This window comes from Scyliorhinus torazame, chromosome 4 (genome assembly GCF_047496885.1).
Source record: "Scyliorhinus torazame isolate Kashiwa2021f chromosome 4, sScyTor2.1, whole genome shotgun sequence".
Taxonomy (NCBI): Eukaryota; Metazoa; Chordata; class Chondrichthyes; order Carcharhiniformes; family Scyliorhinidae; genus Scyliorhinus; species Scyliorhinus torazame.
Genome location: NC_092710.1, coordinates 154,407,745 through 154,432,580, shown reverse-complemented (window position 1 = coordinate 154,432,580; position 24,836 = coordinate 154,407,745). Strand labels below are relative to the sequence as shown.

Genomic DNA, 24,836 nt, shown 5'->3' with positions numbered 1-24,836 from the left:
TGCCGCGATGCTGGCAAAACTATTGGGGGAGGGGGAGGATCCCTCCCGATATGAACTGGATCGGGCTCATCGGTCGTGGAGGCCCGTAACCAAAGGCGAGTGAGCCGCCAAGGGCAGTGACTCTGTGCTTCCGTAGGTACAGGGTGAAGGAGGAGGTCCTGAGCTGGGCCAAGCAGAAGCGGGTGGTGCAGTGGGCTGGAGCTGGTATACGTGTATACCAGGACTTTACGGTGGAGCTGGCGAGGATGCGGGCTGCCTTCAACCGGGTGAAGAGGGCACTGTACATTAGCAAGGTGCGGTGCGGCATTGTATATCCAGCGAAGCTGAGGGTGACTTACAAGCTCAGGGACTTTTATTTTGGAACGGCGGAAGCAGCGGAGGAGTTTGCGAAAGCAGAAGGACTGTGGCAGAACTGACAAATTGAGGAATGGTCATGTGTCGATGTAACCTCATGACTGTATTTTCTTCTTTTTTATTTCACTGCGTGCTGGTGTAGAGGCTAAAGGAGCCACTGTTGTATATATTTGGATAAGGGAAGGGACGGGACTTTCACTCGAAACGAGGGCTCTTTGGGGTGTAGGTGGATATGCGGGGTTTGTGTGCTAAAAGGGGATCTTTGGGCTTTCCTAGGGCCGGGCAAGGGGGAAAGGGACCTGGGCGGGGGCCTCCCGGTTTAAGCCGGCCAGTGAACGGGAGTGAGGTGGGGGGAGGGGCTGCGGCCATCGGAGCCTGGCAGAACAGGGTCCGAGTGGTCTAGCCGGGGTGGAAAGTTGGGGGGAGGGAACCGAGGTTGGGAGGAGAAGTTTTACAAGAGGCAGTGGACGGGAGGAGCTGGAGACTTTTGGGGGGGGGGGGCACAACTCTGGGATATCATATACGGTACTCTCTCAGAGGCTGGATGGCGTTGGTTGGGGGGGGGGGGGGTTCTGTGTAGATTAAGGGTGACTACGGGTAATCCCTGATTCCTTTTTGTCATTTGTTTATGTAAACATGCGGGTTGAGGTTTGGGGGTTGGTGGGCGGATGGGATGGTTGTTATTATGGGGATTGACATATCTGTTGCTGATTATTGTTTAATGTTGATGGGTGTAAATTTGGGAGAAAATGTGAAAAAGGAGAATTTTTTTTTTTAATTTTTAATATTATAAAAAAACATTGGCAGAGAGGATCCAACTGGTGAAAATGAATATTCTGCCGAGGTTTCAGGCTCTCCCGATCTTTATACCAAAGGCCTTCTTTCGGAAAGTGGACACGATCATTTTGGACTTATAAGGGCGGGAAAGTGCCGAGGGTGGGAGGGACCCTGCTACAGAGACAGAGACAGCAGGGGAGAGGGGAGGGCGTTGGCATTGCCAAATTTGTTTCATTATTATTGGGCGGCAAATGTGGACAAGGTGCGGCGATGGTGGGAAGGAGAACGGGTAGAGTGGGTTAGGATGGAGGAGGAATCTTGTAAGGAGTCTAGTTTGAGGGCTATGATGACGGCAGCATTGCCAATGGCTCCAAATGGGTATTCAGGGAGCAGTCCGCAGTGAAGATATAGAATCAGTTGAGGAGACATTTTAGTGGGGAAGGGATGTCGGTGCTAACGCCGCTGTGCGAGAATCATGGGTTTGAGCCGGGGGGATGGATAGTGTATACAGGAGGTGGAAGGAAGTGGGGCTGGTCAAGGTGAGGGATCTGTATTTGGAGGAAGAGTTCACCAGTCTGGAGGAGCTAAGGGAGAGGGTAGAGCTGCCGAGGGGTAGTGAGTTCAGGTATCTGCAGGTTAGGGATTTTGCTCGAAAGTTCTGGACGGGGTTCCCTCGGTTGCCGCGATACACCTTGCTGGAGCGACTGCTGCTTCCGGATGTGGAAGGGGAGGGAAGAATTGGGGATATATACAAGTGACTGGGGCAGGGGGGGAGGCGAGAGGGTGGTGAAGATCAAGCGGAAATGTGAAGCAGAGTTGGGAGGGAAGAACAATTGGGGAGTATGGAGTGAGGCACTGCGAAGGGTAAATGGGACCTCCTCCTGTGCTAGGATGACCTTGATACAGTGTAAGGTGGTGCACAGGGTGCATATGACTCAGGCGAGAGTGAGTGGGTTCTTTCATGGGATAGCAGATGAGTGTGAGAGGTGTGGGTGGGGTCCAACGAATCACGGGGTTGTGAAAAATTGGTAAGATTCTGGGCAGGAGTGTTCGCGGTCTTAGCCAGGATAGTGGAGGAAGAGATGGACCCGGACCCTTTGGTGGCGATATTTGGGGTTTCAGAGAAGCCGGAGCTCATGGAGAGGAGGAAGGCCGATGTTGTGACCTTCGCCTCTCTGATTGCACGGTGACGAATTTTGCTGGAGTGGTGGTCGGCATCGCCACCAGGGGTAGCGGCTTGGTTGGGTGACCTGTACGACTTCCTGCGGTTAGAGAAGATAAAGTAAGAGTTAAGGGCCTCTGCAGGGGGTTTGAGAAAAGATGGGGGATGTTTGTGACCGTGGTTGAGGAACTGTTCGGCGCAAAGGTGGCCGGGGAGGGGGGGGGGGCTTTAATTTTTTTTGATATAGGTTTGTAATAAAATACTTTTGTTTTTAAAACATGCCCGGTGTGCTTTAATACCATGTAGCCACATGCAAATACTCAAACAGTATGGTTGTGTTGACCGATTTTAACATGCCTCATAATGGTACATATGTTTCCTATGTATTCATACCTGATTACTTTGTTTTTCCTTTTTAAAAATAAATTTAGAATACCCAATTTTTTTTTTTCCAATTAAGGGGCGATTTAGCGTGGTCTGCGCAACTTTTGAGTTGTGGGGGTGAGACCCACGCAGACACGGGGAGAATGTACAAACGCCACACAGTTAGTGACCCAGGGCCAGGATCGAACCCGGGTCCTCAGCACTGTGAGGCAGCAGTGCTAACCACTGCGCCACCATGCCGCCACTTACTTTGTTTTCCATTTTGTCTTTTTGTTTCTCGGTTTGTATTTCTTATTTTATTTTTGTGATACTGCCACAATCAAATGCAAAAACTAATAAAAATATATTTTTTAAATATCACAATTTATTTTGTTGATCGATAGCAAGGTATTTGCACCTGACATGGGGCGGAATTCTCTCATAATGGGACTATGTCCCCATGCCCGCAAGAAAACGGGCCCGAATCACTCTGGAAAGTGATTGTCCATTTTGCAGGGAGCTAGCAGGGCCCTAGAGTGCTCCACACAGCTCCGGCTGCTGATACGGGGCCCTGCACTTCCGGCCGCCGTTCCGTGCCTGCGGCAGTGGCCCCGCGCAACATGGGGGATCCACACCGTGGGCCTGTCCTGACAATATGGCCCACCCCCCCCCCCACGAGATCACATGCGCCTGCCGATCGGTGGCCCCCGATCGCAAGCCTGGCCGTCCTGGAAGCCCACCCCCGCCCCGGTGACAGATCCCCCCACCAGGCAGCTGCGGACTCCACCACTCCAAGCTTCCGCTGGGTGGAACCATGAGTGAACCACGACGGCGGAAACTCGCGGAGAATCGCAGCAGGGGGCCTCATTCAATGGCCCCCGAGCGGCGCTGCGACGACCACTCACGTGCGATTGGCTGCGATTCTCCGGGAACCAGAGAATCGCAGTAGCGGCGTCGGACCCGATCACGGGTCTGACGTCCATTCTCTGCCCCGGCGCCGAGCGCAACTGAGGCGCGGAGGCTCGGAGAACCCCAGCCATGGATTCTCATTTGTAATCTGCCCAGTAATTTTTGTCTTTATTCTTTCATGGGATGTGAACGGTGCTGGCTAGGCCATTGCACATTTGTTGGCCATCCCTAATTGCCTTTGAACTGGGTGGCTTACTAGGCCAGAGGGCAGTTAAAAGTTAACCACATTGCTGTGGATCTGGATTCACATGTAGGCCAAACCAGGTAAGGATGGCAGATTTTGTTCTCTACAGAGCATTTCACTGATGTTAGGTTTAAAAGCCAGGGTCAAAATTCTCCGATTCTGAGGCTCTAAGTGCAGAGGATCTGTGGCGTTTTACGTGGAAAAAAATTGCCGGCACCCCCTCACCGATGCTGTGACCGGTGAGGGGCTAGTTGCCGCTCCACGTAAAACTCCCAGCCTCCACGAAATAAACGGCCAGAGCATGGCCGGGTCTGTGGACGCGCATGCGCATGGCGATGACCTGCACTGTCGTGCAGTAAAACATGGCGCCGGCCATGTGCGAACCCGACCTGCCAGATAGTGTCCCCCCTGGCCACCCACCACCAGTTCCGCCCCCAGCCCTTGCAGAAGCCCCTCAGGCCAGCAGCACGGCTCCCGCCCGTCTGTGGCGACACTGGACACAGTCCACAGCCACCACGCCGGCTTCCCGCAAGGCTGGGACCAGACGTGAACTACGCCGTCGTGAACTCGGCCCATCGGGGGCGAAGCATCGGGGGAGGGCCTTCAGGTGACGTGCTGAGGCCGTCCCAACGGCAGGCGGCATGTGCCGCGATGATGCCGATTCGCAGGGGGCGGAGCATACGAAACCTGTGACAAACAGGCACCGCCCCTGACTTTGGCGTCACAAGGGATTCTCTGCCCGATCGCCGATTACAAAACTGGCGTCGGGGAATGTAGAATCTCGCCCTAGGTTTATCAATGAAATTAAAGCTAACATGGTGGCAGTTGAATCCATATCCCCAAAGGATAAGCCTCAGCCTCTGGATGACTAATCGAGTGACATTACCACCATGTCACCATCTCCCCACATAAATTAGGTTCTCACTTAAAGTTGTTTCACTTAAGCTGCACTTTCAGTTAAGGAGCTACAACTTTAAATGACTCAGAATTTCCCATTAAAACCAATGTAAAAGCTGTAGTTGGGTTCTATAGGACCTCACTCATCAGGAATTTTTTTTTAAACATTATACTTATAATTTGAAAGAATGTCCATTGCGAAATCCCTATATTGTTGAGTGAAATATTTTTAAAATAAAATAAATCTAATCGTGTAAAAGAAATAGGCTAACTCTCGACTTACCTCCCTCCTATTGTTTCTCCTGCTCACCACTGATCCTGCTTTCCGAACGTCCCACTAGCTGCACGTCCACTTCCTGACCCTCCCTCTTGCCAAACCTCCAGCTCCCCGCCTCCGCCCGATCGCTGTCTCTCTCCCCTGAAACCTCGCTCTCACAAAGGGCTCTGGAGATGAGTAAGGAGAAGCAGCAAGTGCAGCTTCAGCTTTAAGGAGGATGATAATCCTCATGAGACCAACAGGGGTACACTCACTGATAGATCTCCTGGTGGGAGTCATAGAATTCGAGCTTCCCCACTAGTAGGCGGAGGTCCGCCCAGCAGGGGCTCAGAACTTAGTCCTTTAAATACTGGCCCAAAGATAACTTCCGGTGGCGGCAATGAGGGAGTAAGCCGCACATTCGGTGGCTCTCACTCCGGCCGGATTTACGGACCTGGTTTCCCCTTTTTGGAACTTTTGTGCGCTAAAAAACAGACGGCCACAGAGTTGCTGATCTAAACGTACGGAACTGCTTGTAAACAAAGAAAAGCAGAAAGCACCAAAAGCAGGAAAAGAAAGGGCAGAGCCAAAGGGGTGGGGGGAGTTGACCCGGCATCAAAGATGGCTGACGTACAGACCGCAGACCAGATGATCCAAGCAGCGCTGGACAATATGCTGCAGGTCATAAAAGGAAGTTTTGAAGCAATGAAGCGGGATAACTTAGAACCACTTCAGAAAGCAGTGGAGCAAGTGAACCAAAGGCCAGAGGCCCAGGACAAAAAGGTCAAGGAGCTGGAGCAAGCGGTGGAGGAACAGGCGGACACACAAACGACCGCTGCAATAGAAATAGATGGGTTAAAGGAGCGACAGAGAGGCTGCTTGACAGTCTCGAAAACCTGGAAAACAGAGCCCGCAGACAAAATCTGAGAATTGTTGGCCTCCCAGAGGGGGCCAAAGGAACGGACGCCGCGACGTTTGTGGCAGACCTGTTACAGCAGCTGATGGGGGCTAACTCCTTCCCGCGACCGCTGGAGCTGGACGGGGCACACAGAGTGCAGGTGAGGCAGCCGCGACTGGGGGGTCCCCCCCGACCAGTGGTGGTCAGGTTCCACAGGTTCACGGATAAGGAGCGGGTCCTTCAGTGGGCAAAAGCACAAGGAGCTGTACATGGAACAACAATGTCCTGCGCATCTACCAGGACCTGAGTCAGGACGTGGCCAGGCGACGAGCAGCCTTTAAACGAATTAAGGAGATTTTGTTCAAAACGCACGTGAAGTTCGGTCTGCTCTTCCCGGCACGTCTTTGAGTCACGCACCAGAGCCAGCATTACTACTTTGTGGACCCCGATGAGGCGATGGAGTTCGCAAAGGATCAGGGACTGGTGCCGAACTGAGGGCCCACGGACCAGAGTCTGAGTATTATTGTTTATGTGACTTCTATTTTTCTTGGACTGACTTTCTATTTTATGTTGCTTCACAGGTACTTCGTACTTTTTTCGCTGCCTTTGGTTACAATGGGCCAGGGGAGGACGGGTGCCCCCTCCGTCTTTTCTTTTTTCGGTTTGCTTTTTCTTTGTGTTTTTTCTTTTTGGACCATCGTAACAGATATTTGACGGGGAAGCAATGGGGTTAAAGTTATTTGATGCAGGGGGGTTACACGGGTACTGTGTTGCTGTGTTTTTCTTTTATTAATGCGCAGAAAGGGGCGATTGGTATCACTCAGCTGTGTACACAACTGGAATAGCATTACAGCTGGAGAGGTCTCGGTTCTTTGTTTGATTGCCTTTTTTTGTTTGATCTTCCTTATCTCAGAGAGACTGCTCGAGCCGGTCAGAGCAGGGGAATTGGTGTGGATGGGTGGGGGGATGCGCTCGGGGGAACAATGGGAGCGAGACAAGTGGGCGCCGGAGAGGTGAGTCACCGGGCTAGCAGGAAGCTAGTCAAGGAAGTCAGGTGGGGGATATGCATACAGCCAGTATATGGCAGGGGTCGGGTTTCAGAGGGATCTAAATTAGGTAACAGAGAAGAGGTCAGGGGTGGGAACTGCCAGGAGGCGAACCAGGAGGGGCGCAGCATATGCGCTGGGGGCGGACCAAAGAAGGGTTATGGTTGACTGGAACATTGGGGGGCCTGATCACCTGGAATGTCAGAGGACTAAACGGGCCAGTCAAGAGGGCGCGTGTGTTCGCGCATTTGCAGGCTCTAAAGGCGGACGTAATCATGCTGCAGGAGAAACATCTTAAAGTGACTGACCAGAGCAGACTAAGGAAGGGCTGGATTAGCCAGGTCTTCCACTCGGGCTTGGACTCTAAGTCCAGGGCGGTGGCAATCATGATCAATAAACGGGTTCAATTTGAGGCGGAGGGCACAATTGCAGATGGAGGGGGTAGATTTCTTATGGTCCGTGGTACGCTTGAGGGGGCGAGGGTAATCCTGGTGAATGTATATGCTCCGAATTGGGACGACGTGGACTTCATTAAAAGGGTGCTGGGGAAAATCCCAGACTTAGATTCACGCAAGCTGATCATGGGGGGGGATTTCAACACGGTCCTCGACCCCGGACTAGACCGGTCATGCTCCAGAACGGGTAGGCTCCCAGCGATGGCAAGGGAACTGAGGGGGTTCATGGAGCAGATTGGGGGGGGGGGGGGGGGGGGGTAGACCCATGGAGAGCCAGACAGCCAACGGGAAGGGAATATTCGTTCTACTCGCATGTTCACAAAGTATATTCTAGAATCGATTTCTTCATCATGAGCAGGCACTGTGTAGGCGGGGTAACAAATACGGAGTACTCGGCGATCACCATCTCGGATCATGCCCCACACTGGGTTGACCTGCAGGTCTACAAAGGGAGTCACCAGCGCCCGCAATGGAGGTTAGACCTAGGATTGCTAGCAGATGAGGGGGTGTGCGAGAGATTGCGGAAGTACATGCAGAACTAACTGCAAGTTAATGACACAGAGGAAGTCTCAGCAGCGACCCTGTGGGAGGCGCTGAAGGCGGTGGTAAGGGGGGAGCTGATTTCAATGCGGGCCCACAGAGATGGAACGGACAGAGCTGAAATGGACAGACTGGTCAAGGAGATTCACCGGACAGACAGGGAATATGCAGAGGCCCCGAGGGAGGACCTACTTAGAGATAGACGGAGACTGCAGGCCGAGCTGGGAGTGTTGTCCACGAGCAAAGCCGTGGAACAACTTAGGAAGGCAAAGGATGTGGTCTATGAGAATGGGGAGAAAGCTAGTAGAATGCTTGCACAGCAATTCAGGAGGAAGGAGGCAGCCAGAGAAATAGGCAGGGTAGTTGACGGTATGGGGAACAGAGTGGATGACCCATCAGGACTGAACAAGGTGTTTCAGGAGTTTTATAGCAAGCTCTATACCTCAAAACCCCCTGAGGAGCCGGAGGAGATTAAGCGTTTCTTAGACAGACTGACCTTCCCAAAAGTGGGGGCCCCAATTAGAGCTGAGGAAGTACTGGGGGGCTTGAAGGCCATGCAGTCGGGTAAATCCCCGGGGCCGTATGGATACCCAGTGGAGTTCTACAAAAAGTTCTCGGAGATAGTGGGGCTGGTGCGACTAGGGTATTTAATGAGACGAGGGACAGAGGGATTCTACCCCCGACGATGTCACAGGCTACCATCTCGCTGATATTAAAACAGGATAAAGACCCGGAAGCGTGTGGGTCATACAGACCAATCTCCCTGATCAATGTCGACGCCAAGCTCCTGGCTAAGGTCTTGGCGCTCAGAATTGAGGACTGTGTCCTGGCGGTGATCGGGGAAGACCAAACAGGGTTTGTTAAAGGCAGTCAGCTGGTAGCCAACTTAAGAAGACTACTCAACGTGATCATGATACCCCCGGAGGGCAGAGAGGTAGAGGCAGTGGCGGCAATGGATGCCGAGAAGGCCTTTGACCGGGTGGAGTGGGACTATCTGTGGGAGGTACTCGGGTGGTTCAGGTTCGGAGAGGGCTTTGTCGACTGGGTTAGACTATTGCACCAGGCCCCAAAGCTAGCGTAAGGATGAATAGGACAACATCGGACTATTTTAGAATACACCGGGGGACCAGACAGGGATGTCCACTCTCCCCGTTGCTGTCTGCACTGGCTATAGAACCTCTGGCGATTGCCCTGAGAGCTGCGAGGGGATGGAAGGGAATGATAAGGGGAGGGGTGGAACACAGGGTCTCGCTTTACGCAGATGACCTGCTCCTGTATGTATCGGATCCACTGGCCGGGATGGACAGTATACTGGGAATATTGAGAGAATTTGGCAGGTTTTCAGGGTACAAACTGAACATGACAAAGAGTGAGATGTTTGTAGTGCAGGCGAGAGGCCAGGAGAATAGGTTGATGGGGCTGCCATTCATGATGGTCAGAGAAAGTTTCCAATACTTAGGGATACAGGTGGCACGAGATTGGGGCAGGCTGCATAAGCTAAATTTGACTAGAGTGGTGGAACAAATGAAGAGCGAGTTCAGGAGATGTGATGCACTCCCGCTATCACTTGCGGGGAGAGTGCAGACGGTAATGAAATGAAATGAAAATCGCTTATTGTCACAAGTAGGCTTCAATGAAGTTACTGTGAAAAGCCCCTAGTCGCCACACTCCGGCGCCTGTTCGGGGAGGCTGGTACGAGAATTGAACCGTGCTGCTGGCCTGCCTTGGTCTGCTTTAAAAGCCAGCTATTTAGCCATGACAATCCTCCCAAGATTCCTGTTTATGCCTCCTGATTTTCATCCCGCAGTCCTTCTTCAAAAGGGTCAACAAGATTATTATGGGCTTTGTCTGGGCGGGAAAGTCCCCTCGGATGAAGAAAGCGATGCTTGAGAGGATCCGTAGCGAGGGGGGGCTGGCGCTGCCGAACCTTAGCAACTACTACTGGGCGGCCAACATAGTCATGGTAAGGAGTTGGATGGTGGGTACGGGGTCTATTTGGGGGCGAGTGGAGGCGGCTTCGTGCAGGGGCACCAGTCTGGCAGCCCTGGTCACGGCTCCCCTACCGCTCCTGCCAGCTAGGTACTCCACCAGCCCGGTAGTGGTGGCAGCTCTGCGGATCTGGGGCCAGTGGAGGAAAAATGTAGGGGAGGTGAGAGCATCGGTCTGGCCTCCATTATGAGACAACCACCGATTCGCCCCCGGGAGCATGGACGGTGGATTCAGAGCATGGCGGCGGGCTGAGATGGGGAGGATGGGCGATATGTTCTTGGGGGGGAGCATTGCGAGCAAGAGGGCCTTGGAGGAGAAATTTGGACTAGTAAGAGGGAATGACTTTAGGTGCTTGCAAGTGCGTGACTTCATACGCAGACAGGCCTCATCCTTCCCACGCCTCCCACCAAATCGGATCCAAGATAGAGTAGTTTCCAGGGGCGAGGTAGGAAAGGGGAAAGTCTCAGATATTTACCAAGAACTTATGAAAGGGGAGGAGTCCCAGACAGAGGAACTGAAGCTCAATTGGGAGAAGGAACTCGGCGAGGAAATGGAGGAGGGGGTATGGGCGGAAGCCCTGAGTAGGGTAAATTAAACTGCAACATGTGCTAGGCTCAGCCTGATTCAGTTCAAGGTCGTCCACCGAGCCCACATGACGGTGGCCCGGATGAGCAAATCTTTTTGGGTGGAGGAAGTGTGCTCGGTGTGCGGGGGAACCAGCGAATCACGTCCACATGTTTTGGGCATGTCCAGAACTTAGGAGATACTGGGAGGGATTTGCGGACGTCATGTCCCAGGTACTGAAAACTAGGATGGTGATGAGCCCAGTGGTGGCAATTTTTGGGGTCTCGGAAGACCCGGGGGTCCTGCAGGAGAATGAGGCCGACGTCTTGGCCTTTGCTTCCCTGGTAGCCCGGCGACGTCTCCTGCTGGCATGGAGGGACTCAAAGCCCCAGAAGACCGAAGTATGGCTCTCGGACATGTTGAGCTTTTTTGGTCTGGAAAAAATTAAGTTCGCCTTGATAGGATCTTTATTAGGGTTCTCCCGAAGGTGGCAACCATTCATCGACTTCTTCGTGGGGAATTAGACGTCAGCGGGGGGGATATTTGCTCATTACTGTACACTGTAACTGTTTACAATGCCAAAAATACCTCAATAAGATTGTTTATTTTATTGTTTTTAAATACTGCCCCGAACCGGGACCCAGACACTCACTAGTCCCCGAATGGGACCCTGTTGTTTGTTGATGTAAGCTGCGGTAGCAGCTTTAACGTTTAAGTTATAATAAACTTAAGTGAACCTTCTTTCTTGGATCTCCTGGATTGGGACGGAGTGGCAGATTGTTTGAGATCTGGCTGGCCGACGTAATCTGACTCTGCCAGTCCTGGAGGCTCCCCAAAGTCTGCACCATGGTATTGGTGCCTGCGGTGATGCTCCTCAGTGACAGGGACATGCTCTGCAGCACCTTGGCAATGCCCACCTGAGACGGAAAAGCTCCGGGCATCCCAGTGCCATGTCTGTGAGCTGACTGGGGTTGGCTGTGCAAGTGCAGTTTATGTGCTGCTCAACTTTGTTAGCGGAGGGCTGTCGAGCGCAATCCTAGCGAATCGTCTGGTGAGCCTTCATTTGCGGAGTGAAGCCAGTGGGGCCTCAAAGTGGACGAATTAACATTCTATTGCATTGCCAGCATCACCAGGCCGAGCGCTGGGAAGCTCACAGCAGTTGCCACACTTAGAAATCTTTGCAGGGAATCGCACTCTAGGTCTCCAATCTATTCGTGTAACTGAGGTTCATCATCCTGGGAACCATTCTCATAAATCTTTTCAGCACTCTCTCTAAAGTCTGCACATCCTTCCTAAGGTAAAGTGGCCAGAATTAGACACACTACTTGGAAAGGTTCTGCTCCTTAACTACTGATTTCATCTCTCTCCCCGGCAACAGTCTGAGACTGCACTGTACACAACCTTGGTGTCATATTTGACCTGGAGAGGTCGCAAACCCAGAAGGCCAACAGCGAAAAGGAGGATTAGGGAGTGACCAAAATCCAATCAGGTTATGCATGTCAGACCAACGCGAAATGACTTTAAAACAAAACTTGCAACAGTAAACAAGAATATAGTCCCCATCAAATGGCAATGTTAAGGCAAAATAACTTAAAGCAGGGCAACATAAAACTTCCAAAAGAACTGAAAATAAATTTCACGTGTACCAGATAGTTGTACATTAAGTAAATGAATAGCCAATGATATAAAAAAATAATTAGAAATACTAATAATAGAAACCTGATTGTGAGAATATCAGCGATGCATCTTACCAGCTTTGCTTCCTGAATTTGGAGCTAGTGGATTACTCTGAATAGAACTAGTTTCTGTTGCTGATGATGCATCTGGTGACCAACCCCTGTGCCGTTTCTTTGGAGGGCCTGAATTAGCTAAGTTGCCTGTTCAAGAGCACAAAAGGTATCAGTAATTATGATAAGAACATGCACAGATAATGGTCAGAATTTCAAGCTTGCAACTCTGCACATGGTAAAGAATTTTGTTTCAGGTCATTTCCAACAATCAAATGAGTTTCTAAATTAAAAGAAGTTGGTTCGAAGCATTAACTTGGATTCATTCCACTGTGCATTACATTTTATTGCAAGGCTTTGAAATGGACACAAGTGCAAGACTCCTGCTCAACGGCTGCCATCCTCCCAGCTGCTGGCCCACTACGATACTTCTCGGCCACTCGTGATGCCTCGCCAGACGGCATTGAGGTGGTGCTGTCCCATAGATGGGACGATGGCACAGTCCGCCTCATCACATACGCTTCCAAAACCCCAGCAGTTGCGGAATTCCGCCAAGGCCAGATTAAGAAAAAAAGGCTTGGCTGTGACACAGTAAAGAACTTGAATGAAAATGAAATGAAAATCGCTTATTGTCACGAGTAGGCTTCAATGAAGTTACTGTGAAAAGCCCCTAGTCACCACATTCCGGCGCCTGTTCGGGGAGGCTGGTACGGGAATCGAACCGTGCTGCTGGCCTGCCTTGGTCTGCTTTAAAAGCCAGCGATTTAGCCCAGTGTGCTAAACGAGCCCCTTTTTCCACCAATATGTCTATGGGTAACACTTTTCAATTATCACAGACCATAAGCCACTGCTGGGTCTTTCCAAGCAGGACAAGGAGATTCCCCTCCATAGCTTTGGCTCGGATTCAGCGCTGGGCTCTATTACTGGCGGCTTTTGGATACACCTTTCATCATTGCGCAGTGGTCCAGATAGCGCATGCCGACGACTTCAGCCATCTTCCGTTGCCTGTGAAGCCCCCCCCCCACACACACACACACACCCCTGGCAGCCCTGCGTTTTGAAACAGCAGGAGCTGAGTTTTGAAGACAGCATCCTCCTGTGGGGAGCTTGTGTGGTCATCCTGCAGCCAGGCCAGGAATTGATACTGCAAGGTCTGCTGAATGGTCACCATGGGGCTTCAAAGATGAACATATTGGCATGGTGTTATGTCTGGTGGCCAGGGATAAATGGTGACATGAGTGGGTAATGAAAAGATGCCTGACATGTCAAGAACACCAGAAACTCTCCTTTAGTCTCTCCTCACTCCTGGGTATGGCCAGGGCATCCCTGAGTAAGGCTGCGCATGATCTTCACTGGACCTTTCGTAAGTCCATGTTCTTGATCCTTGTGGACGCCCATTCTAAGTGGCTAGGCGAACACAGGATGGTCTGCACCATCTCGAGAGTCAGTGTTGAAAAGTTAAGGTGCTCCTTTAGCACCCATGGGATTCGGGAGGTTCTGGTTACTTATGGCGGGACCCCGTTTACGAGCGAGGAGTTCTCCACATTTGTACGCACAAACGGGATAAGGCACAACCGGACCGTCTTGTACCACCCGTCCTCAAATGGTTTGGCCGAACGGCGGTGCAAGCATTCAAGCAGGGCATGCGGAAGCAGACCACAGGCTCCCTAGACATATGACTGGCGAGGTTCCACTTTCATTATAGGACCATGCCGCCTGTCACGATAGGGGTCGCACCACACAGAGCTGCTAATGGGCTGGCGCCTCAGAACTCATTTAAGTTTGACTTTCCCAGGTTTGGGCAGAAAGGTCGACCTGCAAAGAAAGTATCCTGACCACAGGACATTGGGGAGAGGTTTTCAACCAGGGGGCGCTATTTATGTCCAGAACTTCAGTGATTGTGCCCTTTGGCTCCCGGAAATTATATTGGAGAAATAGGGCCCATATCTTATAAGGTCAAGACCCAAGGCAAGACCTTGCGTAAACACATTAACCATCTTAAAAAATGAGAGACCGCCTCAGAGGTTGCCCAGCCAGGGACATCGGTACCTCCAACACCTCATGGACCACTCCTTAGCCAAGGCGTGCAACGCGGACCGTCAAGGTGACGATGACTCTGGCTTGGAGATGGGCACCAAAACGTCCAAACTCACAGATGACATCATGTCTGGAGCCTCAGCAAAATCCCTCTGGAGATCATATCGGAAAAGGCAGTCGACAAACTGCTATACACCACCCGACCCATACCTGCCGCTGGCAGAATCACTTGCAGAGCAGCGTAGAAGGCCTCCTTGGATTGTGGCAGAGCGGTATCTTTTGGGCTTGGAGGGAGAGGGGACCCTAATTGATCTCCCCATGGGACCCATGGAATATGAGCTTCTCCGCTAGTGGGTGGAAGCTGTGGCTCATAAGAACATCAAGGCCGGCCCAGACAGAGACCGGCATATTGGTTGTCCCACTGGGACTGTACTCTGAAAATATATTTGTTGCTGTAAGCAGACCTTTTGTGACTGTAAATAAATCAGCGTTCACTGGTTTATTTAGCCTCCTGGGTCTTAATACCATCCATTCCCCAGTAAGGTTGTTAAAGAGCTCACTGAGAGCTCATTGAGATTTTGGTGAAGGTGGTTAGGTTGCACGCTAGGTCTAGGGCAAAGCAGGGATAAGGAAGTGGCAACACAGTGGGGAGCAAGTCATGGCCACTCCAGGGAACCAGGTTTTCCCATAAAAGGGAGAATGGCACAAAAGCGATCTCAGCCATTAACACGCAAGTGTCATCAGATGGCAGGTTGTGGGGGAGTATTAACTGCATGCTCGGGCAGTGAGGGAGTCATCAACCTCCTTGCATTGCAGCAGAATTAGAAAAAGGGGAAAGGCTTCCAGGCACAATTGGGTGGCCACATGAGCAGAAGGAAGGCAACAACTGGCAATGGAAGTATGACGCTCAGATTTATGGTGCAGTAACGATGAGGAGCAACATCCTCCACTGGAAAGGCACAACTCTTAAGCATAAGGAGGGTAGTAGAGAAGGATAAAGGACAGTAAGGACACGGAGGCTATGCCACTGGAGATGGAGTTACCTGGACATAGAACCAATGACATGGTCCAAGAATAAAGGGTTGATCATTTAGGAATGAGGTAAGGAGGTATTTCTTCATTCAAAGAGTTGTGAATCTAGGCTGCACGGTGGTGCTGTGATTAGAACTGCTGCCTCGGGTTCAATTCCGGCCCAGGTCACTGTCCATGTGGAGTTTGCACAATCTCCCCTGCGTGGGTCTGACCCCCACAACCCAAAGAAGTCCAGGGTAAGTGGATTGGCCATGCTAAATTGCCCTTAATTGGACATTTGTTTTTAAGAGTTGAGAGTCTTTGGAATTTCCTTATCCAGGGTAGTATAGATCGTTAATATATGCAAGGCTAGAATAAACAGATTTTAGGTCTCTCAGGGAATCAAAGGATATGTGGAACAATGGAAAAGTGTATTAAAGTAGAAGATTAGCCATAATCGTATTGCATGGCAGCAGCTTCGAAGGGTTGTGTGTTCTATACGTGCTCCTGTTTCTTATATTCTCATAGGCTAGGGTGCAGAAATCAGTCTCGTATTGATGTGGTCAGTTTAAATTTCCAGGTTTCCAAATGAATGACAATTGAAAGTCTTTTAAAAGGCATTTTTGAATAACATGACAATGAGATATGTAAAGAAACACACAGCTTACTGCTGTCACGAACAGATAAAGGATTATATGCAGCAAAAATATACACCTGCATTTGAAGTCAGTCAGTGAGAACGAGTCTATTATCCAAAACGAGTTGTGAATCCTGATTAACATTTTCACAGAAATAAAAAAAATAGAAGGACTTGCATTTGAATAGCATCTCTCATTACCTCAGGATTGCCAAAACACTTTACAGCCAATGAAGTATTTTTGAAGTGTAGTTAATTGTTGAAATGTAGAAAATATGGTAGCCAATTGGTAACCAGCAAACTCCCACAAACAGCAATGTAATAATGAGCAGATAATATGTTCCTTTAGTGATGTTGACTGAAAGGTAAAAAAAATCAGCCAGGACATGGGGATAACTCCTCTATTCTCCATGGGCTCTTCCATCTCAGAGAGACGATATGGCTGAGGTTTAACATCTCATTTGAAAGGATGCACTTGCTGAGTCACGGTTCATGCTATAAGACCAGACATACAATTACCGTACCGATCACTGAAGGCCTTGACATATTCTGGCAGGATACATTGTTGGGCTTCATTGGGTTTTGGTGCCTAGATGAATCTCTGTTGTTATGAGCTGCAGAAACCCCTGTAGCAGCTCGAGAAAGAGTGTGATCTGTCGGTGCACCTGCAATCACAAAACAAGCCAAGTCAAGGGCTATGCTATTAAGAAAAAAAAAAGATTTTTAAGCAGTCTGGAATGCAAGAGAATATCACATTCTTAATAAAATTGTTCCCATATTTTTAAAGTTAATATACTTGTACTGCACACTGAAATGTTAGTAGTCAGTAGGAAAACGAGGAAACAATTCTCAAACAAGCACAGAAGTGCTGAGGTATGTAGACTCTCCCGTACATACATACTATCCTCTTACTCCTGGGAAGATTGCAAGCAGGATCGTAGATGTTTCCCTTCCTCTTTCCCTTGGGGAGTACAGGATAAGAACACTAACCTTCCATCTAGTCATCAATTCAACTCAGAGACATCCGAACCTTCCAAAATACTGACAATATGCTGTCCAAGTACACACAACTGTTAAAACTACAGAAGTCCTTCCAGAGTATTTCTCCCCAAAAATACATTCAACATAAAAAATACTTTTTCAACATAACTGTTTATAATATAGCAGACAGTATGGCAATGTCCAATTAAAAATGCAACATACAACTGGTACCGAAAATTTCCAATCTAATATAACTAAAACATTAATAAGGAAAAAAGATTTGCACTTATACAGAGCATGTCCCAATCTAAAGACAGCCCGAAGTGCAGTGCAGCCAATGAAGTACTTTTGAAGTATAGTCAATGTTGTAATGTACAACACACTGCAGCCAATTTCCACACAGTAAAATACCACGTGCAGCAAATTGTGAATGGCCTAATTTCGTTTAAGTGATGGTGATTGAGGGATAAATGTTGACCAGGACACCCGTGCTTTTCTGCAAAGTAGTGCCATGGGATCCTTTATGGTCACCTGAGAAAACAGGTAGGACCTCGTTTTAATGATTCATCCAAGAGATGACTCCAACAATGTAGCACTCCCTCAGCACCGCACTGTTGTGCTGACCTAGATTTCTGTGCTAAAGTCTCCCAGTGGGGCTAGAACTGACCATCTTCTGATTCAGATCCTGAGCCACAGCTGGCAAGAGCCATGGAAAATGCATGTAAAAATATACAAAAATATACAAAATATACAAAAATCCACTCAACTAATATAATTGCCTTCCAATCTCTTATTAATTTTACCTTACAAATAAAGCTGCCTGCAGAGACAAAGTCTGCACTAATTTATCCTCCAAACAAAAGCATATACCACAGCTTTAAAAAGCACACAAATGTAAATTATTACAAAATGCAAAATCTGTGAGAACCTTAATGTGAACAAAAAACATTGAACTCAATGGCATGAATTGGTTTAACTCGTGCACTTCGTGTGGAGCTTCAGCTGCAGGAATTTAGACAGAATATTGCGGGTGGGGGGTGGAAAGCCCCAATTGCTTAAATTCCTGGCAGTGAAGTCTCCACATGAAGATTCCTGGCAGTGAAGTCTCCAAATGAAGATTCCTGGCAGTGAAGTCTCCACATGAAGATTATGGAGATATAAAATCACTCTTTCATTTCAGTAATTCAGCCAGGTCCAGTTATTATATGGATGGCATATTAATTGGAGGCAACCATGGGGTTAAATTAAATTCTGGCAAAGACACAGAAGAAATATTTGCAGAATGATTATCAACCCCCCCCCCCCACCCCCCCTCCCACCTACCCCACCCCATACCATCACCAACCCTCACACAATTTCATAGAATCCCTACAGTGCAGAAGGAGGCCATTCAGCCCAACATGACTGCACCGATGCTTCAAAAGAGCACTCTACTTAGGCCCACTCCCTTGCTCTATCCCCGTAACCCCACCTAACCTGCACATCTTTGGACACTAAGGGGAAATTTAGCATGGCCAATCCACCTAACCTGCACATCTTTGGACTGTGGGAGGAAATCAGAGCACCCAGAGGTAAACCTCGCAGACACTGCAAGAACATGCAAACTCCACACAGCCAGTTATACCTAGGGCCGGAATCAAACCCGGTTCCCTGATGCTGTGAGGCAGCAGTGCTAACCACTGTGCCCCCATGCTGCCCCCCTTCATTGACCTTGATAGAGAGCAAACGCAGGCAGGACATAGAAGGGATGGCTGATCCGCTACTGCCTCTTTCGTGCCGCTGCCAAAATGTTATTTCACCTGCCATGCTCCTAATTCATGCTTTCAAATTTTACGATTCAAATTAGAAAATTGGAGACCTATTGAAAAGAACAGTGATAAATATTAAGAGACAGACTAGAGCACCTGCTTGCTGAAATCCAGTTAATGCATTGTGATTAGTTCCAGAAATGCTCTCTGCTGATGCTACTGTAGTGGATGAGGCTGGACTCTCAGGTGGTTGTGAGGGAATGCTAGAGGTGGAACTCGAGGATGACTGCTGTGTCCTTCCCTCTGTTAAAACAAAAGTGGAACTTTAACCAATGCAGCCAGTTTGAATTCTTCATTCTTCCAAACCAGCAGTGCTTCAGATCTCTTGGAGATTGCACCAGTATAACAGCAGCAGCAACAACTTACATTGATATGGTGGCTGTAACGTAGGTAAATATTCCAAGATGCTTTACAAAAGTGAAATTGAATAACGGTTGGCAGTGAGCCAAAGAAGGCGACATTAGGACATATTGTTCAAAAGGGTTGGTCAACATCTTCTGGCTGTTCACCCTGGCGGGATCTTCTGGCCTCGCCGACGGCACACCACCATCGCGGGTTTCCTAGCGGCATGGGGTGGATTCAATGGGAAATCCCAATGACAGCAGCAGGACCAGAAGATCCCATCGCCAGCGAATGGCAGGCTGCCTCCTTCTGGTGAGAAGCACATCATGGGGTGGTCAGAGAATATCGCCCGCTGTTTTTTTTAAAGAGCATCTTTTTAAAAAGTGGAGAGGTTTAGGGAGGGAACTCCCAAGCTGAGGGTCTCAAAAGCATAGTAACTAATGCTGGTGCAATCAAATGAGGATGCGAAAGAATCCAGAATTGCAGGAACACCTATTTGTACAGGGTGCTGGAGGAGGCCACAAAGATAGGGGCGGACAAAGTCATGTATGAATTTGAACATGGGATGAGAATTTTTAAATTGAGGGATTTGGTTGGGGTTCAGCACTTTGTTCCTTGCTATTTGAAACATAAAACAAGAGTGTGAAATATTCTTGATAATGGTAACTTTTTCAGCACGTCCCCATAATCAACTGAAATCAATCCTTATCAATGATCTGTGCCAATTTGTTTTCAACAGAACCTGGTTGAGAGATATCTTAGGCTTGATGTACATATCGATAAAAGCAAATTACTGCGGATGCTGGAACCTGAAACAAAAATGCTTGTCAATCGCAGCAGGTCTGGCAGCATCTGTAGAGAGAAGGGAGCTAAAGTTCAGAGTCTGGAAGACTTTGTCCGCTTTGACAGAGTTATGGACTTACTGATAGTGTTTTTAATCTTTTCCCCCCACAACTTCATAATCCAGCTCTCACCTGTGCCCTTCCAACAGATTAAGGGTCCTTTAGTAAGGCTGCCCTGTGCATTTTTAATCAGATAACACTTCAGGTGCTTTTGTTTCTTGGGTTGGGTGATCAGTTTCAGGTTGATGTGATTGGAAAACTCAGTGAAATAACGAAATCCTTTTTCTCCACAGCCAACGCAATTGCCAGAGAAACCTACAAAACATTGAGAATAAATGCAGTTTTAACAGAAATAAAGATTTGTCGCACCATTTTCTTAAATATTCAAGCTCATTTTGCACAGGGCCCTTAAAATTGGTCATAGACTTTAACCTCCTCGGTCTTGGCTGCATTGAGATCCAGGTAGCAGAGGTGAAAGGACAGCATGGTGATTTACTACCTTTTTCTAAGGAGCAATTTAGGGTGGTCAATCCACCTACCCTGCACATCTTTGGGTTGTGGGGGTGAGACCCCCACAGGCACGGGGAGAATGTGCAAACTCCACACTAACAGTGACCCGGGGCCGGTACCAAACTCAGGTCCTCGGCGCCATGCGGCAGCAGTGCTAACCACTGAGCCACCATGCTGCCCCCATGATTTACTATCTTCATGGTCCCTATTTATACGTGGCAGATTGATTTAAATACATTCAAACCCTTCAGTTCTTTTTGAAAAGCAGGTTTCACATTCAGAATAATATTTTTACGTTTAGATTTACACTATCAGATTGCTGTTGGTAAATGGAAACTGTATTTTCTCATCATACACAAACCCTCAATATCTAGATAAAATCTACAATGAAAATGTACGTCATCCATAATGATCTGATACATGGCACAATGATTACTCTATGGTGACAGATTTGCAGGATGACACATACATACGAGTTAGTGCTCTCCCGGTAGACAGTAACTCTTCATCCAAAGGGTTTTTCATTTATAATTGAAAGAGTTCCCATCTGCCTACCTTGTTAACTGCAGCGTGTAGCACATGTTGTTCCTAGATTCCAAGAAAGGGTGTCTTGTGAAGTCGATATAGATAGACTGTTTCCTGTGATGGTGGAATATAGGACAAAGGGCAAAATCGTCCGAATGTTCACAGCGGCAGGATCTTCTGGTCCCGCTGATGATGCACCTCTGCCGCAGGTTTCCCAGCGGCGTGGGGTGGATTAAATAGGAAATCCTATTGACAGCAGCGGGGCAAGATGATTCCATTGACCGCCAGAGAAACATGCCATGGAGACGCCAGAGAATCTCGGCCGAAATCTTAAAATTAATGCTACACCATAAGAGTGAAATTTCTGTAAGCTTGCTCCAAGATCAAGCAGCACTCCTTAATACCAAGTAAATTGGCTCAGGACTTTGGTCCAGGAGTTCTTCATGCCAATGGCTCTAAGCCCTAACCATTTTCCACTGCTTTACCAATGGCCTTTATCAATGGCGGCACAGTAGCACAGTGGTTAGCACCGTTGCTTCACAGCGCCAAGGACCCGGGATCGACTCTCGTCTTCGGGTGATTCGGGTCACTGTCTGTGCGGAGTCTTTACTTTCTTCCTGTGTCTGCATGGGTTTCCTCCGGGTGCTCCGGTTTCCTTCTACAAGTCCCGAAAGACATGCTTGTTAGGTGAATTGGACATTCTGCCTAATTCTTGAATTCTCCCTCAGTGTATCTGAACAGGTGCCGCAGTGTGGCGACAAGGGGATTTTCACAGTAACTTCATTGCATTGTAAGCCTACTTGTGACGCTAATAAAGATTATCTTCCAAGATCACAAGTAAGACTATTCTTGGAAGAATCTATAATATGGGGATTGAGGGTGATTTAGAGATGTGGATCAGAAATTGGCTAGCTGAAAGAAGACAGAGGGTGGTGGTTGATGGGAAATGTTCAGAATGGAGTACAGTCACAAGTGGAGTGCCACAAGGATCTGTTCTGGGGCCGTTGCTGTTTGTCATTTTTATCAATGACCTAGAGGAAGGCGCAGAAGGGTGGGTGAGTAAATTTGCAGACGATACTAAAGTCGGTGGTGTTGTCGATAGTGTGGAAGGATGTAGCAGGTTACAGAGGGATATAGATAAGCTGCAGAGCTGGGCTGAGAGGTGGCAAATGGAGTTTAATGTAGAGAAGTGTGAGGTGATTCACTTTGGAAGGAATAACAGGAATGCGGAATATTTGGCTAATGGTAAAGTTCTTGAAAGTGTGGCTGAGCAGAGGGATCTAGGTGTCCATGTACATAGATCCCTGAAAGTTGCCACCCAGGTTGATAGGGTTGTGAAGAAGGCCTATGGAGTGTTGGCCTTTATTGGTAGAGGGATTGAGTTCCGGAGTCGGGAGGTCATGTTGCAGCTGTACAGAACTCTGGTCCGGCCGCATTTGGAGTATTGCGTACAGTTCTGGTCACCGCATTATAGGAAGGACGTGGAGGCTTTGGAGCGGGTGCAGAGGAGATTTACCAGGATGTTGCCTGGTATGGAGGGAAAATCTTATGAGGAAAGGCTGACGGACTTGAGGTTGTTTTCGTTGGAGAGAAGAAGGTTAAGAGGAGACTTAATAGAGGCATACAAAATGATCAGGGGGTTGGATAGGGTGGACAGTGAGAGCCTTCTCCCGCGGATGGATATGGCTGGCACGAGGGGACATAACTTTAAACTGAGGGGTAATAGATATAGGACAGAGGTCAGAGGTAGGTTCTTTACGCAAAGAGTAGTGAGGCCGTGGAATGCCCTACCTGCTACAGTAGTGAACTCGCCAACATTGAGGGCATTAAAAAATTTATTGGATAAACATATGGATGATAATGGCATAGTGTAGGTTAGATGGCTTTTGTTTCGGTGCAACATCGTGCGCCGAAGGGCCTGTACTGCGCTGTATCGTTCTATGTTCTATGTTCTATGTAACCCGTTTATGAAATGTAGTAAAATTCTGAACAAGCTTCCAACTCAATCAGGAACGTTCCAATCGTCCCAGCATTCAGTTTATTTGGAGGAGAGTTCCAAATTTTTGCGTCTTTCATGTGAAAACAGTGCTTCCTTATTTCACTCCTATATGGTCTAGCTTTAATTTTGAGATTCTGTCCTATGTTCCGCCACTAAAGGAAACAGACTATCCATATCAATCCCATCAAATATGTTTTTAACATTATAAATGCGTAGATCAGATCACCCTAATTCTCCCACATTCAAGGGAACGTAAACCAACTTTATGCAAGCTGTCCTCAAAATGTAATCCTCAAGGCTCTAGTGTCTTTCTGGCAAACATCTCCTCCAGGCCAATAATCTTTCTTGAGGTGCGATGCCAAAAATGGAGTGTCATACTCCAGGTGGAGGCTGGCCAAGGCTCTATGCAACTGAATCAGAGCTTCCTCTTCTGTGTGTTTCAAGGCTCTTGAGAAAAAGGCCACTTTCCATTACCCTTTTTGACAATTGTTTTGTACCTATCCACCAACTTTGATAAATCAGCAGGGCCTCAGCAACTTCAAGGTTTGGGCTAACAACTGGCAGGCAGCATTTCACCACAAAAATGCCAAACAATGACCATTGCCAACAAGAAAAAGATACGCTATTTCCCCTAACCTTCAATGGTATTACCATTGTCAAGTCCAACACAATTACCATACTTGGTGGTCACCACTGACCAGCTTATCTGTGTTAAACATCAACCACACCTATGAGAGCAAGAAAGTGGCTGAGAACATTTTAACAAGCACCTTATCCTGACTCCTTTCCATTATCTGCAAACCTCATGCCTCAAAAACACTCAAGCTGTTTACACAATGAGCGACAGAGAGGAGTCCACTTGATCAGCCCCATGGTCACTGGACTCAAAATTCACCTCCATCACCACTGTAACAGTGGGGCGGTGGCACAGTGGCGAGCACTGCTGCCTGATAGCGTCAGGGACCCAGGTTAAATTCTGACCTCGGGTGACTGCCCGTGTGGAGTTTGCGTATTCGCCTCATGTCTGCGTGGGTTTCCTCCAGCTGTTCCGGTTTCCTCCCATAGTCCGAAGATGTGCAGGTTAGGTGCATTGGCCGTGATAAATTGCCCCTTAGTGTCCAAAAGATTAGGTGGGGTTACTGGGTTACGGGGATATGGTGGAGGCATGGGCTTAAGTAGGGTGCTCTTTCCAATGGCCGGTGCAGACACAATGGGCCAAATGGCCTCCTTCTGCACTGTAAATTCTACGAACTGCAGCATTTCCCATCTATCAAATGTAACAACTCAAACTTGCTTCAACTGCACCTATCAGGCTTCACAAAGTATACGAGCAACAAGATCATGTGAACACCATCTCCTCCAAGTTCTTCTCTAGCATTTTATTTCATCATCATCACATTTCATGAGACAGACTATCATTGGCAAAACCAGTATTTATCCCTCAACCCTCGGTGCCCGAAGAATGTGGGATGGTCCTTCTTGAACCGTTGTAGTCTGCGTTTGTAGCAGTTTGATGCAACGGAGTATCCATTGCAGAAGGCAATTAAGAGCCAACTACACTGGTGTGGAATTGGATTCACATATAGCCCAGACCAAATAAAGAGGGCAGGCCCACTTCCCAAAACAGCATAATTAACCAGTTGGCTTTTATGACAAGCATGAGAGGTATATGCTACATTTACTATTTTATTTTAAACCCAGTTTTTATAAACTGAATTGAAGATCTCAGACTGTCATAATGGAATTTGGACTTGCATTCTTTCTATTATTTCTCTATGCTTCTGAATTACTAATCCGGGAACTATGCCATCACACCAGCAACTACTGACTTGCATGTAGAAAACATTCCCAGAATGCTGTGCAGAGGTGTAATGAAAAAAAGAGAGCCAAAGGAGGAAATAGTTTTTTTAAACTTGGTCAGAGAGTCAAGTTTTAAGCAATGTCTGCAAGAAGGGGAGCACGG

The 24,836-nt window shown here is 48.4% G+C and overlaps 1 protein-coding gene across 7 annotated transcripts in view; it reads right to left on the bottom strand.

The window, feature by feature from the left end:
* greb1 (growth regulating estrogen receptor binding 1) overlaps window positions 1–24,836 on the bottom strand; it is a 563,483-nt gene that overhangs the window by 269,129 nt on the left and 269,518 nt on the right. For all 7 annotated transcript variants that reach the window (XM_072498796.1, XM_072498792.1, XM_072498791.1 and 4 more), the window contains 4 exons: window positions 19,972–20,154; window positions 18,752–18,898; window positions 16,391–16,531; window positions 12,206–12,331 (listed from right to left, as the gene is read on the bottom strand). In XM_072498796.1, coding sequence (XP_072354897.1) covers window positions 12,206–12,331; window positions 16,391–16,531; window positions 18,752–18,898; window positions 19,972–20,154 — 597 coding nt within the window. The remainder of the gene's footprint in view (window positions 1–12,205; window positions 12,332–16,390; window positions 16,532–18,751; window positions 18,899–19,971; window positions 20,155–24,836) is intronic.